The following is an 18,657-nucleotide window of genomic DNA, read 5'->3' on the forward strand; positions in this document are numbered from 1 at the left end:
CGCTCTTCTTCCCTTAGTTCAAACTCTCTGAGATAATTTGCCCTGTCGTCTTTCCGAAGATCATCAATGCGCGGAGGACCACCACGTGACAACAGACCACCAGGGTAGTCCAAGTCAAGAGATGTTGCACCATGGATTCCTTTCCCCGCGCCATAGTCCCGGCCAGGAGGTAAGCTAACGCCATAACCAGGATTTGAAGAACTCTCCGGATATATAAAGTCATCTAGGTTTCGTCGAGGAGCAGCACCTAATAGTGATGAAGCATGTTGGCTGGCATAAGAGGAGGCACTGCGAACTGATAAACTGTGAGGGTCAGGCTCGAGTCTTCCTCCTCCATAATGTAGAGCTTCTTGGTCAGAATGGCGGACAGAAGAACTTCGTGCTGTAAGATAATCAGCTTGTCTGCCAGAAATGTGCTGCTACTCAGTGCAATAACATATGAAATTCTTTTAAGTGAAATTTCCACAAGTTTGCCGTGGGAGGTATGTTTTCTTTATTAGAGGAAGGCTTGAAAAATAGGAGGGTTATAGCACAGAACAGGAAGAGATATATAAAGGGAACACAATAAGAAAATTCAGCCCTGTAACATCGATGCCATGCTACAGTAAAATAAATAAATAAAAGTACCTGGCACCTCCGTCAACAGAAGTATGGAGCGATTGGATTTTTAATAATTGTTCTCCTCGAAGGAGTGATGCTTGATCAATACGATCATACAAGTCAGTCTGCAAAATCATACAAAAATGAGTATCAAACAGAAATCTAAGTAACCATACTTCCAAAATAAAAAAGCTAAAAGAGTGAAGCACCTGATGCTGACGACTGAAACCAGATGATTCAGTATATCGTCCAGTTGATGGTTCACTTGGCAAGTCCCTCCCCATGTAACTACTTGGTCGTTCGCCATATTGCCTCCTCTCAACCGGAACATAACCAGAAAGCTTTTCTGTGTATATATCGTCCCTCTTTTGACCATAACCATGGCTTGAGGGAGATAAATAGCTGCCAGATGCAAACTTTGGAGAGTCTGGTAAAGCAGAGACATAACCTGACCGGCCCTCCAAGACTGATGAACCTACGCCTTTAGTGCTTAAAGGCTGAAAATGTAGAATCAGGTTTTCATTAAAAACTATAGACAAATTTTAGAGCATATGAGATTCTCGGCGAAACAATGAGAAATCTGTATCCTTCTATGATCAACCTACTACCTGCTGAGAGCTGCTGAGAGAAGCTGAGCCGTAAATAGATCCATGTTGTCCTCCATAACTGGACGTTGAGGTATGAGATCTGTAACCAGCGATTTCAGTCTCCTGAGTGGCACCAGTGATGGATGGATGCCGAGAACTCAAGGAAATTTGAGCGTTTCCTTCTGTCCCGCCAACTGAACTTCCCGGGTAGCCGGCTCCAAGCTATGTATATATGAGCAAAATTAGCCCTAATATTGGACCCCATATATCAAGAAGCATTACAAGGAACAAAGAACCTGAAGACTCTTTTCTCAGCCAAGATTCAACATACACAACAGAGAAAAGTTTCAACTTCAGTGCTAAATTGTCGTAAAATGATAAAACCACCCTTAAACAGCCAACCGTATGATACAATGAAATAGTGATATGTGGATTAAGACAACCGGTATAGAGACACGCGAAAAGGAAATTTCAAGCATGCCCACAAAAAACTACGCATGAAATTTGCATGAGAAATAGAGTAATTTGAATCATATTCATATATGAACTTACATTCTGACCATATCCAGACTGCGAACCATACTGCTGTTGTCCGTACCCACTCCCTCTTGAGTACATAACTCAACGCATACACTTCAATCGCAGAGAATTAGTAAGCCTGTGACAAGAAGAGACAAGACAAAAAAAAACCCAAAAAGAAAGACCTTGTCAGACTCCAACCCACCAACGCATAGACCAAAACAACCAAAAGTAAACCGAACTCCCCCCCCCCCCAAGTGAGCAACGCCGAAAGGAGCTGGGACGAAATCCCCCGATAAATCCTCAAAACCCTAAATCATTTCCCGGGATTTATTGAAGCAAAAGAAGAAAAATGTCAGACACCGATCGTACAATGGGCGACCTACCTGCGTTTCTCCGACTGGCTAAGGAAACGAAAACCCTATATAAACAACAGAAGAAGAAGAAGTGAGAATGCTCGAGGAACGAAGGGTTAAAAGGTTCATCTGATTTTTCTTGGGTGAAATCATCCTGTGCCGACTCCAAATCCCTATATCATTTCCAAATTGGGCTTTTTTATAGGCCTTGGCCCATATTATTTGTCAATGGTTGAATCCATCATGGGCCTGGGCCCACTGTTTATCCTTATCATTTGCTTAAGACAAAAAAAAAATTTAACCATAAACATGTACATGTTCACGTAGGGCATTATAGTATGAATTGTATTAGAGGCTGATTTAACCGGATTTGGTTCGATTTGGTATAGTTCGGGTTGTAGTTATATAGAACCCATGTCTTTCCTCTTTGATAGTTGAGATCATTTTGACTAGTATTATTATAAAATCATTCAAAACGGTTGGCTTCACATTTTCGATTATTGGGGCATGAATCGTGCATATGTGTATGTATTATTATGTATATACACGACACGCATGCAATGAATTCATTAATCAATGCGATGGATGGTCGATGGGATTTAATAATGGAAACCATAAATCATGTATAAATTTTGCATTGTGATGAACGCATCATAACCTAATTTCCAGCTTTTTATTATGTGAATGTAGTCACCACCAGCTCGACAATACCTATGATGCTTAAAATTAATCTGAAATAAGAGTAGGTATGTGATAATTTTTCTTTTTCATTTTTTTTAATTCTTTATTGGAAAACGAGTAGACATAATTTATATATTTTTTGAATTTACATATGGGTTTGATTTTATTCTGGTTTTCTAATTTTTTCTAGTTATTGAGTAGTTATATTAAAACCATTACCAAGTATATTTAATCAATAAAACATAAATGTTTGTTAACCGCCACGAGAAAACTATGAATGATAATGACATAAATATTTCTCAACGTTTTTTGTGAATAGGAATTCTAAAATACCGTCCAGTTGGATTTCGAGATCCGAAAATGTTATCTATATATACACATGGGCCTAGAAAAGTCTCTAAGAATGAGGAAGTTAATTGGATAGATCATATCATTATTTGGTAAGTTTTAATATTTTATTTTATTCAATATATATATATATGCAATATACTCCAAAATCGTAAACTGTGAAGTGTTATCAACTTTTAAAAAATCCGAAACTTTGGTTGGTTCTGATGATTATCACCCAAATTTTAGCTCTCGTGCAAAGAAAAGGCTTGATATATCTATATTTATTATTTAATATAAAAAGGTATGAGACAATATTCAACTAATAATTCGATGAGTTAATGTAAATAGATTGTCTGTTTTGCATCCCAAAAGGATTCGTACTTCATAAAAAGAGAACCCTCATCGCCGGCGTTGCCGCCGCCGCCGCCACGTCAGCAATATAGAAGAAGTGGGATGCGGCGGCGCCTGTAATGAAAAAAACATCTATATAGAAGAATTGAAATACAAAAAAAAATTACAAATATAGACATGATGATAATCGCACGTGAAAATAAATAAGAGTGTTTTAATAGCAATATTATAGGGTATTTTAAAAAGTGGTTTTTAATTTTTTTTTTCCTTTTTCTACCAACGATTAATTTCTCTTTTTTTCCTTTTTCGCACCGACAAAACCACCGCTTTCTTCCTGACATGTTCTTTCCTCGTCTTCACACAGCAGTTTCCCAGGCTCTAAATCGAAGTGAAGTGTGTATAAATACATATATATATATATATATATATATATATATATACACACAGCCATCTCACAAATTAATAAGGGGCCTATAAATTTGGAGGTCCTATTTCATCGCACCTTTTGAACATGTTAATAAACGGCTCTGTATACACATACTCACTTTGAGAGAAGAAGGAATGTGGAAGCTGAGGATAGCAAGAACGACTTTGTCGAGAGACAGATTTGGGAGTTCGACGCAGAGGCAGGAACGCAAGATGAGCTTCTCGAGGTCGAGGAGGCTCGACGTAACTTCTCCAAGAACAGGTCTCAGGTCAAGACCAGCTCCGATCTCCTATGGCGAATGCAGGTTATCATCACGATCATTCTCCATGCACATTACATATACGTACACTATGTTCTTCATACCAGATGAGACATACAAAAAAGCATGCAATACAAATGTTGTTAATACAAGACAGTTTACAGCATGTCCTGAAAGAGAATACCGCATGAATTTAAGAACTCTCTCTCTCTCTCTCTATATATATATATATATATATATATATATCTCTCTCTCTCTCTGCAGTTTCTCAGGGAGAAGAACTTCAAGTAGAAACTTCCACGGGTGAAGCTGAATAACTCAGAGAAGATAACATACGAAAAGCAGCTAGGGCTGCGGTTAGAAGAGGGGTCGACTATTTCTCGGCCTTGCAAGCCGACGATGGACACTGGCCTGCTGAAAACGCCGGACCTTTGTTCTTCCTCCCTCCTTTTGTAAGCACACAACAGACTATATAAATGTGATTTAGATGAAACATTAAACCAAAAAATATGATCGAAAATATATGTGTGTATATATATATTTATTCTTTTTCAGGTCATATGTTTATACATCACTGGATATCTGGGTGAGATCTTTTCTCCTGAGCATCGTAAGGAGATCCTACGTTACATATACAATCATTAGGTGACTAATTCAATTATTCTTATAAATTGTAACGCCTAAGTTAATCAATTACACTGAATATCTTATAAAAAAAAATTACACTGAATAGTAATAGTAAGAGAAGAACATACATAAATATATATATATATATAGATATTGACAAGAAAAAAGACATATATATATATATATATATATATATATTATATCGTTACAAAAAAACATATATATTGTTGGGTTTCCTGGGATCTCATGAGCGAATTTAATTCCTAAGAGATCGATTCTAGGGTTTGCGCAGCGGATATAAAACAAAAATTTTAATGAAACCCTAGAACCATGCTACTATTGAATCATAGAAACGTTAGAACGCTTATCTCAATCGATCCGGGGCCTGTATCAATTGATTTGTTCGTCCGATCACTCTAGGCAGGAAATTACCTCGCCCTCTACACGTATCCACGCGTCGGGATGGATTCCAACACCTTGGAACTTGTCTGCTAGGACTAGAGATCTCGATCTCTCTTGTGTGCAAGGTTTTTGGAGGCTTAGGGTTTTATTTTTCTTCTTTTTTTTCTTCCCTTTTTTTTCTTCCTTTCTTTTTTCTTCTTTTAAAACCCTAGAAGACATTCTCCTTATATAGACTTTCCAAAAATCCTATAATTAGGTTTCCTAAACCTATTAGAATTCTAATCTCATTAGGTTTCCTAGATGTAATAGAATTCTAATCTCATTAGGATTCCTATACATAATAAGATTCCTAATCCCATTAGGATTCCTATTCCAATTAGGAATCTCAATCCAATTAGGATTCCTAATCGGGATAATTTAGCACACGTACTTGTCCATCCCTATTGTGTGTGACCCTGTAGGCTCATCCGGAATAGCAGTAAAACGCAGAATCTCCATTCCGATAATACAAGTCATAGGCGGTCTCTAGCAAGACACTATAACTACCTATCTCGAATAGAGTTAGTTTGTTTGTGATCATACGAAAGCCAGTGATGATTCCGACTGATGATCCTTTTGTATCACGATATCATATGTCGAACATAAGGCATGGACAAGCCACCTTATCTGATTCGACTGCTTTCTCGTTCACTGAGTTCGACTGTCTGAAATAGACGACGTTCGTCTATAGTGCGGCCACACATTTCTACAGTCTTGCTCACACGAGGGGCCCAGCGATATCTCTCTCTTTTACGAGAGGTACAAATCCCGTCTTGACTATCTACAATCCAGTACATGATTCGTTTCGTACCTGATACACGCCTTTATAGTCCTCCTGTTACGCAGGACGTTTGACGTATTCAAAGCACGCAACTCCTCATGTTGGAACTCCTCATGTTGGATTTTGTAGATATCTCAGGTCTTAGGATCCAATCATGGAATCGTCGTATGAGATTCAAGTCATGACGCTAGTCCATGTGACAATCTCATGCGGGTCAGTCCAGTATTCTGTTCTGCAACGAATACCTATGATTGTGATCGTATCCAATACCTATGATCATCTATGTGATCATCAATCACACATCATACTAGTCTTATTATGTCGTTATTCCCATAATGACACAAGACTAGGGAGTTTAGTATCATTCATAATGATACATGGATTTCATAACAGATCTAGCATGCAGGAACATGTAATGAACAAGATACTCTCATAAAAAAACATATAGAAAGTATCAATACATCAAATGTATCTGAACAAAGCTCATAATCAGTACATCATAGAGCACTAAACCAACATATATATAGAGAGAGAGAGATTCCGTTATTTAATATTTCGGTTTCCACATTTGTACGTAGAATGAGGATTGGTGGCTGGGGGCTTCATGTGGAATGCCACAGCGGCATGTTTTGTACAGTTCTCAACTACATCTGCCTACGAATCCTCGGATTAGGACCCGATTCGAATGCTTGCGCGAGGTCTCGGAAGTGGATTCTTGACCATGGCGGTGCCACGTTTACGCCATTGCTAGGAAAAGCTTTGCTTTCTGTACGTATAATATAAGCTTGTTTCGCATGTTCAAAGTAAAACGGACATCATGCTTGATCTTATAGTCGTTCACATCATGTCATGCCTTTTTTTAGATCCTTGGAGTATACGATTGGTCCGGCTGCAAACCTATGCCACCCGAGTTCTGGATGCTTCCTTCTTACTCTCCTATCAATGGAGGTTCGAGAAATTCTTGGAAAAAATATAACTTTTTAACTAGGGACATAATGTTAACCAACTTGTTTTGTGTTTGTATAGGCACACTTTGGATTTATTGTCGGATGATTTTCATGTCATTATCATATTTCTACGGTAAAAGGTTCGTCGCCCCCCGAACACCCCTCGTTCTACAGCTTCGGGAAGAACTCTATTCTCAGCCTTGCGATAAAATCAATTGGAAAGATACGCGTCATCGATGAGCAACGGTAAACTATAAAGTTTTTTTCGGTTTTACAAAACTATGTATCAATCGGTTATTATATTATATTCGGTTCGTTTCGGTTCCAGTTCGGTTTCGTTTTTTATTAAAAAAAATAGATATTCTTAAAAAACGATTTTCTGGGTTTTTTAAAATTCGGTTCGGTAACAGGAAATTCGGTTTTCTAAAAAAAATATCGTTAGAGAATTTTGGACCGTTCCGTTTGGAAAAAATATCGCATCTTCCAGGTCGACATGGTTCGATTATGAGAAACCGTACCGAAAAGCCCACCCCTAGTATATATACATTTTTTTGTTGAGATTGGTGAGCATCAAACAAGATTCTTCAAATATTTGGCCTGCAAGAAGATCTCTACTGTCCTCAGACCTTGTTACAGAAGATTTTTTGGGACAGTGTTTATATGAGTTTTGAGCCTTTCCTAACTCGTTGGCCCTTCAACAAATTGGTAAGACAAAAGGCTCTCAAAATTACAATGGACCACATTCATTACCATGACGAAATCAGCCGATATATTTCCGGTGGATGCTTGATAAAGGTGATGCTTCTCCTAATAAATTATATATATATATATATATATCATTGTTTATGAACTTCATTTGTTGATAAACACGTTAGATTTCATCAAAAAAATAAAAAAAACCTCTTGAAATAGTCGCTATGTATGCTTGCTTGTTGGATCGAGGATCCTGACGGCGACTATTTCAAGAAGCATCTTGCTAGAGTCCCCGACTACATTTGGATGGGGGAAGACGGTATGAAAATTTAGGTTTATCCTTCGTTATCCCCTTATTATACGATTCTTTCGACGGTTTCATGTCATCCTTGGGTTATATAAACTCGGTTCACTTTACTATTATATCGGTGTCTTTTGGTGCAGTCTTTCGGCAGTCAATTGTGGGATACGGTTTTGTCGCTCCAAGCCTTGCTAGCAACTGAACTTGCAGGAGATGAACTCAGATCGACATTTGTGAAGGGATATGACTTCTTGAAGAAATCTCAGGTTTAGATCGTGTTGTTATACGTTTGTGCGTGTTTTATCATAGAAAACAAAAACATGATACGGACACGACAAATTTATATATGTTTGGACAGATGACAGAGGAACTTCATGGTGACCATAAGAGGATGTTTAGGTACTTCTCAAAAGGGGCATGGACCTTTTCGGACCAAGATCATGGATGGCCATCTTCTGATTGCACCGCAGAAAGTTTAGAGGTTTATATATTCTAAAATCTCTATAGTTTCACATATGCGCATGTGTTTAATTTGCTAATTATGATAACCATTGGTATATGTGTGAGCCAGTGTTGCCTAGTCTTCTCGACCATGCCGTCTGGATTCATTGGTGAGAAAATGGAATTGGAAAGGTTATATGACGCGGTCAGTTCACTTCTCGTATTGCAGGTAAAAAAGAAATTTAAACGATGGTTACAGATTTTGAATGTGATATATATATATATATCAACACGCATGCATGATCATCATATCTAATGAGTTAGATCATTGTCTTCAATTCTCCGAACGTTTTTGCCATGTTTTAGAGCAAAAACGGAGGCATGCCGGCCTGGGAGCCACCCCGTGGAAACCTCTGGCTGGAGGTAACAGAAAATCATCATTTGTTCACACCCATTCATTATTCAGATCGAGAATTATAACATATAGTTTATATATTACAACATCTCTCATGCAACCTTCGTACATATTGATCTAGCGGCTCAACCCGGTCGAGTTTATGGAAGAAGCGGTTCTAGAGCACGAGTACGTGGAATGCACAGCATCGGCAGTAGCAGCTCTAGTCCTATTCAGAAAGTATTTTCCAGACTATAGGAAGAACGAGGTCGGAAATTTCATCAATAAAGCTACAAATTATATCGAGAATAAGCAGCTCTCAAATGGATCATGGTATGCATATGTGTATATATATAAATGTTACTCCTCGATTTTTTTTTTTATAACCAGGATGGTTCCTCGGGCCTTCGGTCCGACTACATCCACCCTAGGCTCGGGACCAGCCTTTGTATATGGACCATTTTGATCAAGAAATTACATCCATCCCCACCCGTGAAATCGAACCCATGACCTCGAGGATGACTTTGTCACCTCTCAACCACTGGACCATCAATTGTTGGGTTACTTCTCGATTTATAGAAAAACACTCGAATTTTTTTTAATTTTGTGCATATACATATATATTTTGTAGGTATGGAAACTGGGGTGTGTGCTTCTTCTACGGTACTTGGTTTGCTCTACGAGGTCTCATGGCTGCGGGGAAGAGTTACCGAAACTCTGCATCCATTTCTAAAGCGGTCCGGTTTCTTCTCGATACTCAGAACACAGATGGTGGATGGGGCGAAAGCTATCTCTCTTGCCCTAACAAAGTATTTTTTTTTTATAAAAAAAATGCCATAGAATATGCGATTTTATCGTTTGCTTGTCCATCAAGAAACCAAATTCCGTTTGTATGGCAGGAATATACTCCTGCGAGAGGGAGTAAGTCAAATGTGGTGAACACAGCTCAAGCCATGATGGGTTTGATCCTTACAGGACAGGTTAGTGATAGGGCTCGCGAATATTCATATTATATTATTCATCTCGATTTGAACATATATATATATATATATGGACTGATTCGTATATATTTGGGTGTCGTTGCATGAGAATTGTTAAAGATGGAGAGAAACCCTAATCCAGTTGACCGAGCTGCAAAGCTGTTGATCAATTCACAGATGGAAAACGGCGATTTCCCGCAAGAGGTGATGTTTGATTCATTTTTGTTTTCCTGATCGGAGTGAAAGAAGGATCCGAAAATCCGAATATTGCATGCATGCATGCACACATGCATACGTAAATAATATGTGTTTGGTTTTGTTTTCAGGGAATTATGGGAGTTTTCAAGATGAACGTGATGCTTCACTATCCGAACTTCAGGAACATATTCCCATTGTGGGCGCTCGCTGAATATACCAAGGCGTTATAACGGATCATGTAAAATGCGTATACATAATGTGTTATATATATATATATATATATGTATATATACACACGTACACACACACGCACAAAAGTCTATTACAATGGAAACTGATTCAGAAATGGGAAGACAGATAAGGGAACGAATTTCGGAGTTTATAAATGGTGTATATAATGTGCCTTAAAAAGACAATAAATATCATTAAGATTTTTAATTTTGCGTTCCTGATTTGGGCATGAGATTACGTGTGGACATACATAGTGCTCCCACTGGTTCATTCAGAAGCTTTAGTTCTGTCACCAATTCATCCAAGGCTATATGGATGGAGATAAAGCGGGTTAAAAACTGACCCGATTATGGAAGCGGGTTAAAATTGACCCGGTTCATTATCGGCGAGGTATAAAAATTCGTAAAAATCGAAGCTTTAACGATAAAATTATTTTTGTTCTCTTTTGATTTTTTTACATTAACGAGTACGACACGGAGACTGAGGGCGGCGACGAGCTTCTCCCGCGGCGGACTGCGGCGGCCCTCTCGATCTCCGATTAACAAGAAAAATCCAAAAAAAAAAGGAAAATTTCGAAATCCCCACAAAAAAAGGTGTAATTTTGATACTTTTGTTCATTTATTTTGTGATTTCGTTCAGATTTCATGATTCCCGATCCGTGTTCATCGCGGTTCCTGAATCGTTGATGCGACGGTCGCATGCCCGTTCCAGGGTGAAGAGTAAATCAGATAGATCATCGATGGATCCGGTCAAGCTTCAGACCCGACCCGGATACCGATCGTCGTCGATTAACGCGTTCGTTAGGGCGAACTCGAAACAACCGAAACCGAATTCTACGTTAACCATCGCTTCCATCACAGCCGCGGCGGGATTTCTCTTTGTTTTCTATTTGATCCTGTTCTCTGGCGAGAATAAGATAAGCTCGCTCCGATACAGCGTAGTGATTGATGGGGGAAGCACTGGGACCCGAATCCACGTTTTCGGGTACCGGATCGAGTCGGGAAAACCCGTATTCGATTTCAGAGGACACAATTATGCGAGCTTGAAGGTGAATCCTGGTCTCTCGGCTTACGCGGACGATCCAAATGGAGCAGCCGTGTCATTGTCGGAGCTCGTGGAATTCGCGAAACGGAGAATTCCGAAGGGGTTACGGATGGAGAGCGAGATTAGGTTAATGGCGACCGCTGGGATGAGATTGCTTGAATTGCCTGCTCAGGAACGGATTCTAGAAGTTGTGAGGAGGGTCCTGAGATCTTCTGGGTTTAAGTTCCGAGACGATTGGGCTTCTGTTATCTCAGGTTAGTTTTGCGACCCAATTGTTCTGTCTTCGGTGTTATAGTTCTTCTTCGTCTTCTTCATCATCTTTGTTCAGGCAAGGTTCATTTTGATTGACATTGTTCAAGAATAGGGTTAGATTGATAATTAAGCTGCAAGTCTGCTTTTTGCGAATCTAAGGGTAGGAGAAGAATGGTGCTCGAATTGGCATCATTTTGTTCTGACGAGGATTTCAAATAAAGTTTCAGTTTTTATGTTTATTATAGATAGTTGAAGAAATGTAATGTTTCGTCCCAAAGCGGTTTCTGGAAATAACGGTCAGAGGGCGTATATTTTCCAGGATCTGATGAAGGTATATACGCTTGGGTTATCGCAAATTACGCACTCGGTTCTCTTGGAGGCGATCCTCTTCAAACAACAGGGATAATTGAACTTGGAGGGGCTTCTGCTCAGGTTTCATATCTTTTCATAATGTATAGAATGCATATGATGCACAAGACATCGTGTCATGTAATGTAAGCAAATAAGGATAAGAGGTCGATCACTTTTTTGCATATTTGCAGGTGACATTTGTGTCAAGTGAGCCAGTGCCTTCCGAGTTCTCACGTACGATATCATTTGGGAATATTTCTTACAGCCTCTACAGTCACAGCTTCCTTCACTTCGGACAGGTAATTTCTACTTCTGTCAAAGTAAGTGTTTGCCTATTTTGAGTCGTTCTCAGAAAACTTTGATTAATCTTTTATTTTATAAGGAAACTTGCTGCAAGCATCTTCTCATCCATACTTTTGAATCTCTGATTTTGTTTTCCCTAAAGTTTTCAGAAAATAAACTAATAGTTTGCTCTTAACGAATGTGGCCCTGCAGAATGCTGCTCATGAAAAGTTATGGGAATCGCTGGTCTCAGCAGACCATAATTCAGGTGAGTAGTATTGATCTATAGGCTCTTCTGAGGCCACTCTAGCCATCTATAGTCGGTTAGGCTGATGTTTGTCAGAATGTAGGTGTAAGTCCACAACTCCACGATTACGTTAAAATAATCGCTTGATCAAGTCTTTCCATATGATTTCCTGGCTAGGCAACCAATAGAACTCTTTCCTCCATGACTTCATAGTGTTTAATTTCTTGCAGCGGCTGAATCTCTACCGAAAAGAATATTTATAGACCCCTGTACTCCGAAAGGGTACGACCTTGATATGAACTGGCCGAAGCTTTTATCTGGATTATTGGCTGATAAAAACAGATTGTCGTCTCTTCGAGCTGGTGGTAGTTTCTCACAGTGCCGGTCTGCTGCCTTGACAATCTTGCAGGAAGGGAAAGGTAGAAGAACCCTCTCGTATAGCTGAATCCCGTTCTCTCTTGGTGTCACTTATAATATATTTTTTGATACAATTTTGCTAAATTCGAGTTCAGAGACATGCACCTATCGGCAGTGTTCCGTTGGATCAACTTTCACGCCTAAGCTCAGAGGAAATTTTTTGGCCACAGAAAATTTCTTCTACACATCTAAGGTAACAAGCATCAAACTACTCATGAGTGAATGAACAACCATGCTATTATGGATAATTTACTTGATCGAGGTCTTTTTCTTCTTAATCAGTTCTTTGGGTTGGGAGAAAAAGCATCATTGTCTGATCTGATTTCGGCTGGGGAGAAATTCTGTGGAGAGGATTGGTCAAAGTTGAGGGTAAAAAACCCGTCACTAGAAGATGAGGATTTGCTCCGATACTGCTTCTCTTCAGCATATATTGCGGCATTGCTTCACGACAGTCTCGGCATTTCTCCTGATGACGGAAGGTACATTGCTTATTTCAAATAGCGATCAAAGACCTGATCACCCTCAACAACTGAAGTACACCCAGGAAGAAAAAACTGAACCTTCTGGTCTGGCCGAAAAAAACGATGAAAGATATACACTTCGAACCATCTGTACTCTCTTTTTTATTAGCTTTAGCTGATCAAAAACTGTGTTTTCCACAGAATCATGTTCACAAATCAAGCTGGAGATATGCCGCTCGATTGGGCATTGGGCGCTTTCATCCTAAATACTGCATCGACAATCTCTCATGCATCTCATCATCTCGCTTGGATCAATGCCCTTATCGGTCATGACTCAACGAAGCTGCTCTATCTCATCGGTATATCAATCTTTCTAGTTTTTTCGGTGTGTTGGGTATCCAAGTGGAGAAAACCGCAGCTGAAAACCGTTTATGACCTCGAGAATGGCCGGTATATAGTCACCCGTATTAACTGATCTCAGACAAAAGGATAACGAGTTCATCGATCATTGTTCCACAGTTCTCACAGAATTCATGAAGCCCTCCATCAATTGGCATATCCAAGTTGTTCATGGGGGGATTGTATGCAGGATTCGGCAAACCGGGGTTAGAAGAGTGAATTCTCGTTTTGTGTGGTTTGGTTTGCAATTTCCATCTTTTAGGGTCTTCCGATGGAAGTATCACAGAGTTAGGTCATTACGATTTGTATTGTCATTGTTGTCACGCAGGGTAATATATGTAGAAGATATGTAACCTCCTCTACCTCTGCCATTGTTTGGAACTCGAATTTACCAGAGACGGTGTGTTTTCATTCGATCAACGGGGTCTAAAATGAGATTTTTAAAAGTTTGGGAAAAATTCATAATGGCGACAAAAAATTGTAGCCTGACAGAGATTATTTGTTCTCGTGAAAGGGAGGGGACAACGGGCAAAAAAAATTGGATGAACAAATAATAGTTTGGTGCTAATGGATGACGGATCTTCCAAGTTTTTATCGTTCCGGCGCGCCAGAGTTCGGGGTATCATAGTAAATACCTGGGGGAGATGGCGTATAATTACGACAGTGCCATGGATAGCCGTTGCATGGTAACGGCTATTCTAAACGGAACCGTGAAGGCCCCCAGACGTCGTTATCTTTTTCTTTCTGTATAAAAGGCGAGTTTCCTATATATTGCTCTCGATTTCCGGGGAAATCTCGAGAAAAGTTTTTCAGTCTCCCCTAGAAAATTCTTGGGAACACGAGTTTCTTGCGTCTGTGACTCTGTGCTAACTTTCCTCCCGGAATTTTGTTCCGAAACAAGGGCCAGAAGCATTCCGTTCACGCTATAAACATCTCTTCCCATCTTTTGAGGTAATCTTTTTGGATTCGGCGTCCAAATAAAGTTCAAGGAAGTTTCGGTTTCTGTTTTCTCGCATTTTCTCTCGTTTTCGTGGAAACCTTGTTTGCCGCTGCTTTCCCAAGTCCCAAAGCGTTTCTGGTTTCCGGGGTTTGGAAAAATCCCTTGCTGACCTATCAGAGTTGGTCTTGATTTTGGCTTTGTTAGTTCGTATTTAGGGTTTCACTTCGGATTTTTCTTCGTGGAATAGGCTGGGGGTAGAATTAGGCGTGTAAGCAGAGATGAGTAGTCACGTAGTGGTATACGTCAATGGGCTGGTACGGCCGGTGCCGTTGTCTCCGGTTCATGCGGAGGTTGAAAATGCGAGATCCGATGCGGCGGGGCCGTCGGGTTCTGTGGCGGAGGCGGAGGAGGAGAACAGAAGGATTGATATTTCCGACGGGGAAGCGGATGAGGAGCCGCTCATTGGCTTCGCCGAGTGCCGTATTTGTCGGGAGGAGTGCTCCATCAAAAATCTCGAGAGCCCCTGTGCTTGCAGTGGCAGTCTAAAGGTATCTCTGATTCTCTGGTCCATGTTACTCTTTTGTATCATTGCTTCTGGCTGATTAAAAGATGCGACTTTTTGAATCATTTGGGCACATTTTCGGGTACTGAAAATTGATGGAAGTTTGGGTTTTGGACAGTATGCTCACAGAAAGTGTATTCAGCATTGGTGCAACGAGAAGGGCAACATTATATGCGAGATCTGTCATCAGGTTTGTTGTCTCTAGTAATTTTTTTCAGAGTAACTAAAGTCCATGAATGCTTGTCACAGATATGCTAGAATCCTCTATGCACTGCTGTGATCAGGTCGTGGCATCTGATATCCTTTCAACTTGTCTTTCTAGCCTTACCAACCTGGGTATTCTGCTCCACCTCCTCCACTCCATACTGAAGAAACCACCGTCAACATTGGGTATGCCTCCGCCATGTTTCTACCTTCCGAGATTTGTGTATTTGGGGTTTCTTATATCTGTTTTTGGTTTGTGCATGTGACTTTAGTGGAGGATGGACAATCTCAGGTTTGGATCTGCATAATCATCGTCTCTTGGCCATCGCAGAAGCTGAACATCTGTTTTTGGATTCAGAATGTGATGATTATACGGCTCCAAATGCCAGTGGAGCTGCATTCTTCCGTTCCGTAGCTCTAATAGTAAGCCTTTACTCTTATAAAAATAAGTTAACCTTACTCCGCTGTAAAGAGTCGTTAAAAACCAAACAGGGGTTCTTTTTCAGTTGATGGCCCTTCTTCTCTTACGACATGCCCTGACCATAACAGATGACCCAGATGGAGAAGATGATTCATCCTCAATATTCTCTGTGAGTCATATATAATCAAATTATCGTTCCCTGATGCCATCCATTCTTTAAGCATCCAGAGTTTCGGTTTGATTCTAACTTTAACTACCAACCGTTCTAATCTTTCGCAGCTTTTCTTGCTCCGAGCTGCCGGTTTTCTCCTTCCATGCTATATCATGGCTCGGGCCATCATCATCCTCCAGCGCCGAAGACAAAGACAGGTTAGCATTATAACCTCATCAGCAAATCTCTCATTACTTCAAATCTGTGTGATAATTACTTTCTGTCACGAGGAAACCTTTAGGGGCGTTATTTCCCTGTACTAACATCTAAGTTAACTTTGCACCGAAGGTCAGTGTTCTTCTTGATCTCAAAACCTTATATTAGCTGAGATAGAAGCTATCAGTTCCAAACTATATCACCCTTTAGACAAACTGAGTTATATCCATGGAAGCCTTGCTTGAGAGAATACAATAACTTTCCCGTCTCTAGGATCATCAAACTGGCGAAAAACTTTGCAACTATAACATAACTAACGCAACTGGAAACAGGACCTAGAGGTGTTGGCAACACAGTTTGCGTTGGTGATGCGGTCGGGACAAGGTAGAGCCGTGCATTTCAGGATAGGACCTGGACCAGCACCACCTTCCATGGCTACTGCAAATGCCGCCACCACCTCCACTTCACAACACCAACATGAAGAAGAGCCCGTTTGACTGACTCGTTTTGGTCCTTAATTAGCATGGCCTCCTGAATCAGCTTACGACTCAGCAAAGGTACAAACAATGTGAATGGATTTGCTCGGTAAATTGGGAAAGAAGAACAGAGTTTCTGGCTTTTCGTTCATTGAAAGATTTTTAAAACAGCTGGGATGATCTTTAATCTTCTTTGAAATGATTTCTTTCAAAAAAAAAATTGTTCTTGGTTTCCACTATATATACTGAGTTGTGTGTGTGTATACACAACTCATATACACTTCCTTAAATAAGCTTCCTTGTATTTCCAACATAATAATAGACATTATTGGGTTGTACAGTGATTTCTTTTAATGCCCTCCATGAATCTTTTTTTTTTTTGTGTGTGTGTTTGGAATGCAGATGCATTAGCCTTGAGATCATTTACTATAGTATAGCTTTTTTTTTTTACATTTTGATCAACTATAACCATTTTAATTATGAATAAAATTTGTTTTTATAAGAGAATACAAGGGTCATATCAAATGTGTGTGTGTATGTATACACGTCATTTTCACTTGAAGGATATAATTATATAAATTTTAAAAGAATGAAAGAGAAGAATAAATTTGCCCTTCCACATGGTTTACCCTTTGGATGGTTTATCTGTGCTACGTGGTTTGTTCCACATAGTTTGCAGGCTATTACATGAAATCAGAGGGTTTATCACTGCACCCGAAAGACTGTGGTTGGGTTTCCACCGTTACCCAAAAAAAAAAGAATAAATTTGGTTTTACCCTAAATTGGACGTCAAATGGTATCCTTACCTTAGTTACGCGACATCTTAAAGAGTTGCATATCTCGCTCATCTACGAGGTCCTCCGACACAATATATACAATGGGCTTTGTATTGGGCCACATGAAGGCCTATATAACATGGGCTTAGGATCCACTTGTTTTTTGGCCTTTTTTCACAAATTCCGGATTTCTTGTTAAATGCATCGGATTCGGAATCGGATATTCATATTGGAACTTCTAGGGTTTCTGTTATCGTCCTTCATAAATAGCAAGCCGCGGTTGCGGCCGAGAAGGCAAAGGAGTGTCGACGCCATGGGTCGAAGTAAGTCCTCTCTCAATCAGTTTTCTAAGATATGGATTCTTCGTATCTGTCTAGTGCGTCGCTGGTTCTTTCATGGAGGGTTTGATATCCGTTTGGTTTAACCGACTCTTGTTCATGATGTCTCGAATGGATTTTTTTTTTCCTTTTGTATGCGAAGCTAGGTTAGATTCTCGCTGCGTTTATATCTTAGGATTTCTCGTATGTTTTGATCTCTCTATACGGAGTAGTTGATGTCGATCTGGGAAATGCATATTTCGAGATAGTGTTGTTTCAGTCGGGGAGAAAATTCCATCCGTCTCTAGCTTGTGTGAAATGGAGGATGATATCTTCTTTTGTCCGCCTTCTGATTTTGAATTAACGATGTCATATCATGGAGGCGTGTGTGTTGTGTATCATATTTTACCCTTTCTCGTCTTCCGATTTCAGCAAAGGTTTTGAACCTTCAGCCTTTTGCTTTAAATTCTAGAATATGGCTAAACGTCAACGAATTGCAGGACCAGCTAGATGCTACCGCCAGATCAAGGGTAAGCCCTACCCGAAATCACGGTACTGCCGTGGTGTTCCTGATGCAAAGATCAGGATCTATGATGTCGGTATGAAGAGGAAAGGTGTCGACGAATTCCCCTTCTGTGTCCATTTGGTTTCATGGGAGAAGGAAAATGTTTCGAGCGAAGCCTTGGAAGCTGCCCGTATTGCTTGCAACAAGTACATGGTCAAGTCTGCCGGAAAGGATGCTTTCCATCTGCGTGTTAGGGTTCACCCTTTCCATGTGCTCAGGATCAACAAGATGCTTTCGTGTGCCGGAGCTGATAGGCTCCAGACCGGTATGAGGGGTGCCTTTGGAAAACCACAGGGCACTTGCGCCAGGGTGGCGATCGGACAAGTGCTGTTGTCTGTTCGTTGCAAGGACAATCACGGTCACCATGCTCAAGAGGCTCTTCGCCGTGCAAAGTTCAAGTTCCCTGGTCGTCAAAAGATTATTGTCAGCAGG

General features: G+C 40.1%; 4 protein-coding genes and 1 pseudogene across 6 annotated transcripts in view; 4 read left to right on the plus strand and 1 right to left on the minus strand.

Moving 5' to 3' along the window:
• The window catches only part of LOC104824075, an 8,117-nt gene extending 5,924 nt beyond the window's left edge, over window positions 1-2,193 (minus strand). Inside the window, exons 1-6 of the mRNA XM_010556003.1 lie at window positions 2,093-2,193; window positions 1,740-1,845; window positions 1,209-1,409; window positions 810-1,097; window positions 628-725; window positions 5-402 (exon numbers count right to left, since the gene is read on the minus strand). Of these exons, the coding sequence (XP_010554305.1) occupies window positions 5-402; window positions 628-725; window positions 810-1,097; window positions 1,209-1,409; window positions 1,740-1,805 (1,051 nt within the window). The 5' untranslated portion in view covers window positions 1,806-1,845; window positions 2,093-2,193. The remainder of the gene's footprint in view (window positions 1-4; window positions 403-627; window positions 726-809; window positions 1,098-1,208; window positions 1,410-1,739; window positions 1,846-2,092) is intronic.
• A 4,344-nt stretch (window positions 2,194-6,537) lies between these two features.
• LOC104824076 lies at window positions 6,538-10,156 on the plus strand (annotated as a pseudogene).
• Window positions 10,157-10,579: 423 nt separating this feature from the next.
• On the plus strand, window positions 10,580-14,017 carry LOC104824081 (probable apyrase 6). 2 transcript variants are annotated; one of them, XM_010556013.2, is made up of 9 exons: window positions 10,580-10,737; window positions 10,856-11,442; window positions 11,760-11,872; window positions 11,983-12,090; window positions 12,287-12,341; window positions 12,551-12,739; window positions 12,833-12,930; window positions 13,020-13,216; window positions 13,400-14,017. In XM_010556013.2, exons 2-9 carry the CDS (start codon window positions 10,884-10,886, stop codon window positions 13,671-13,673), a joined length of 1,593 nt encoding a protein of 530 aa, XP_010554315.1. In that variant the 5' UTR covers window positions 10,580-10,737; window positions 10,856-10,883; the 3' UTR covers window positions 13,674-14,017. The 2 variants fall into 2 exon arrangements, with proteins under 2 accessions (XP_010554315.1, XP_010554314.1); XM_010556012.2 differs by having other exon boundaries at window positions 10,580-11,442.
• Window positions 14,018-14,322: 305 nt separating this feature from the next.
• LOC104824079 lies at window positions 14,323-18,539 on the plus strand. 2 transcript variants are annotated; one of them, XM_010556011.2, is made up of 9 exons: window positions 14,325-14,548; window positions 14,785-15,085; window positions 15,218-15,289; window positions 15,422-15,489; window positions 15,576-15,726; window positions 15,810-15,893; window positions 16,004-16,093; window positions 16,424-17,666; window positions 18,161-18,539. In XM_010556011.2, exons 2-8 carry the CDS (start codon window positions 14,816-14,818, stop codon window positions 16,586-16,588), a joined length of 900 nt encoding a protein of 299 aa, XP_010554313.1. In that variant the 5' UTR covers window positions 14,325-14,548; window positions 14,785-14,815; the 3' UTR covers window positions 16,589-17,666; window positions 18,161-18,539. The 2 variants fall into 2 exon arrangements, with proteins under 2 accessions (XP_010554312.1, XP_010554313.1); XM_010556010.2 differs by having other exon boundaries at window positions 14,323-15,085.
• LOC104824078 (60S ribosomal protein L10-1) overlaps window positions 17,585-18,657 on the plus strand; it is a 1,816-nt gene continuing 743 nt past the window's right edge. Inside the window, exons 1-2 of the mRNA XM_010556009.1 lie at window positions 17,585-17,666; window positions 18,161-18,651. Of these exons, the coding sequence (XP_010554311.1) occupies window positions 17,657-17,666; window positions 18,161-18,651 (501 nt within the window). The 5' untranslated portion in view covers window positions 17,585-17,656. The remainder of the gene's footprint in view (window positions 17,667-18,160; window positions 18,652-18,657) is intronic.

This window comes from Tarenaya hassleriana, unplaced genomic scaffold (assembly GCF_000463585.1).
Source record: "Tarenaya hassleriana unplaced genomic scaffold, ASM46358v1 Cleome4, whole genome shotgun sequence".
NCBI lineage: Eukaryota > Viridiplantae > Streptophyta > Magnoliopsida > Brassicales > Cleomaceae > Tarenaya > Tarenaya hassleriana.

Excerpts from the sequence above, each read along its gene's own strand:
- LOC104824081 (XM_010556012.2), top strand. The coding sequence starts at position 10,830 with ATGCGACGGTCGCATGCCCGTTCCAGGGTGAAGAGTAAATCAGATAGA. Across the intron at positions 12,740-12,832 it reads AATCTTGCAGGAAGGGAAAG|AGACATGCACCTATCGGCAG; the intron begins GTAGAAGAACCC and ends ATTCGAGTTCAG. Across the intron at positions 13,217-13,399 it reads ATTTCTCCTGATGACGGAAG|AATCATGTTCACAAATCAAG; the intron begins GTACATTGCTTA and ends TGTTTTCCACAG.
- LOC104824079 (XM_010556010.2), top strand. The coding sequence starts at position 14,816 with ATGAGTAGTCACGTAGTGGTATACGTCAATGGGCTGGTACGGCCGGTG. Across the intron at positions 15,086-15,217 it reads CTTGCAGTGGCAGTCTAAAG|TATGCTCACAGAAAGTGTAT; the intron begins GTATCTCTGATT and ends GGTTTTGGACAG. Across the intron at positions 15,894-16,003 it reads ATTCATCCTCAATATTCTCT|CTTTTCTTGCTCCGAGCTGC; the intron begins GTGAGTCATATA and ends AATCTTTCGCAG.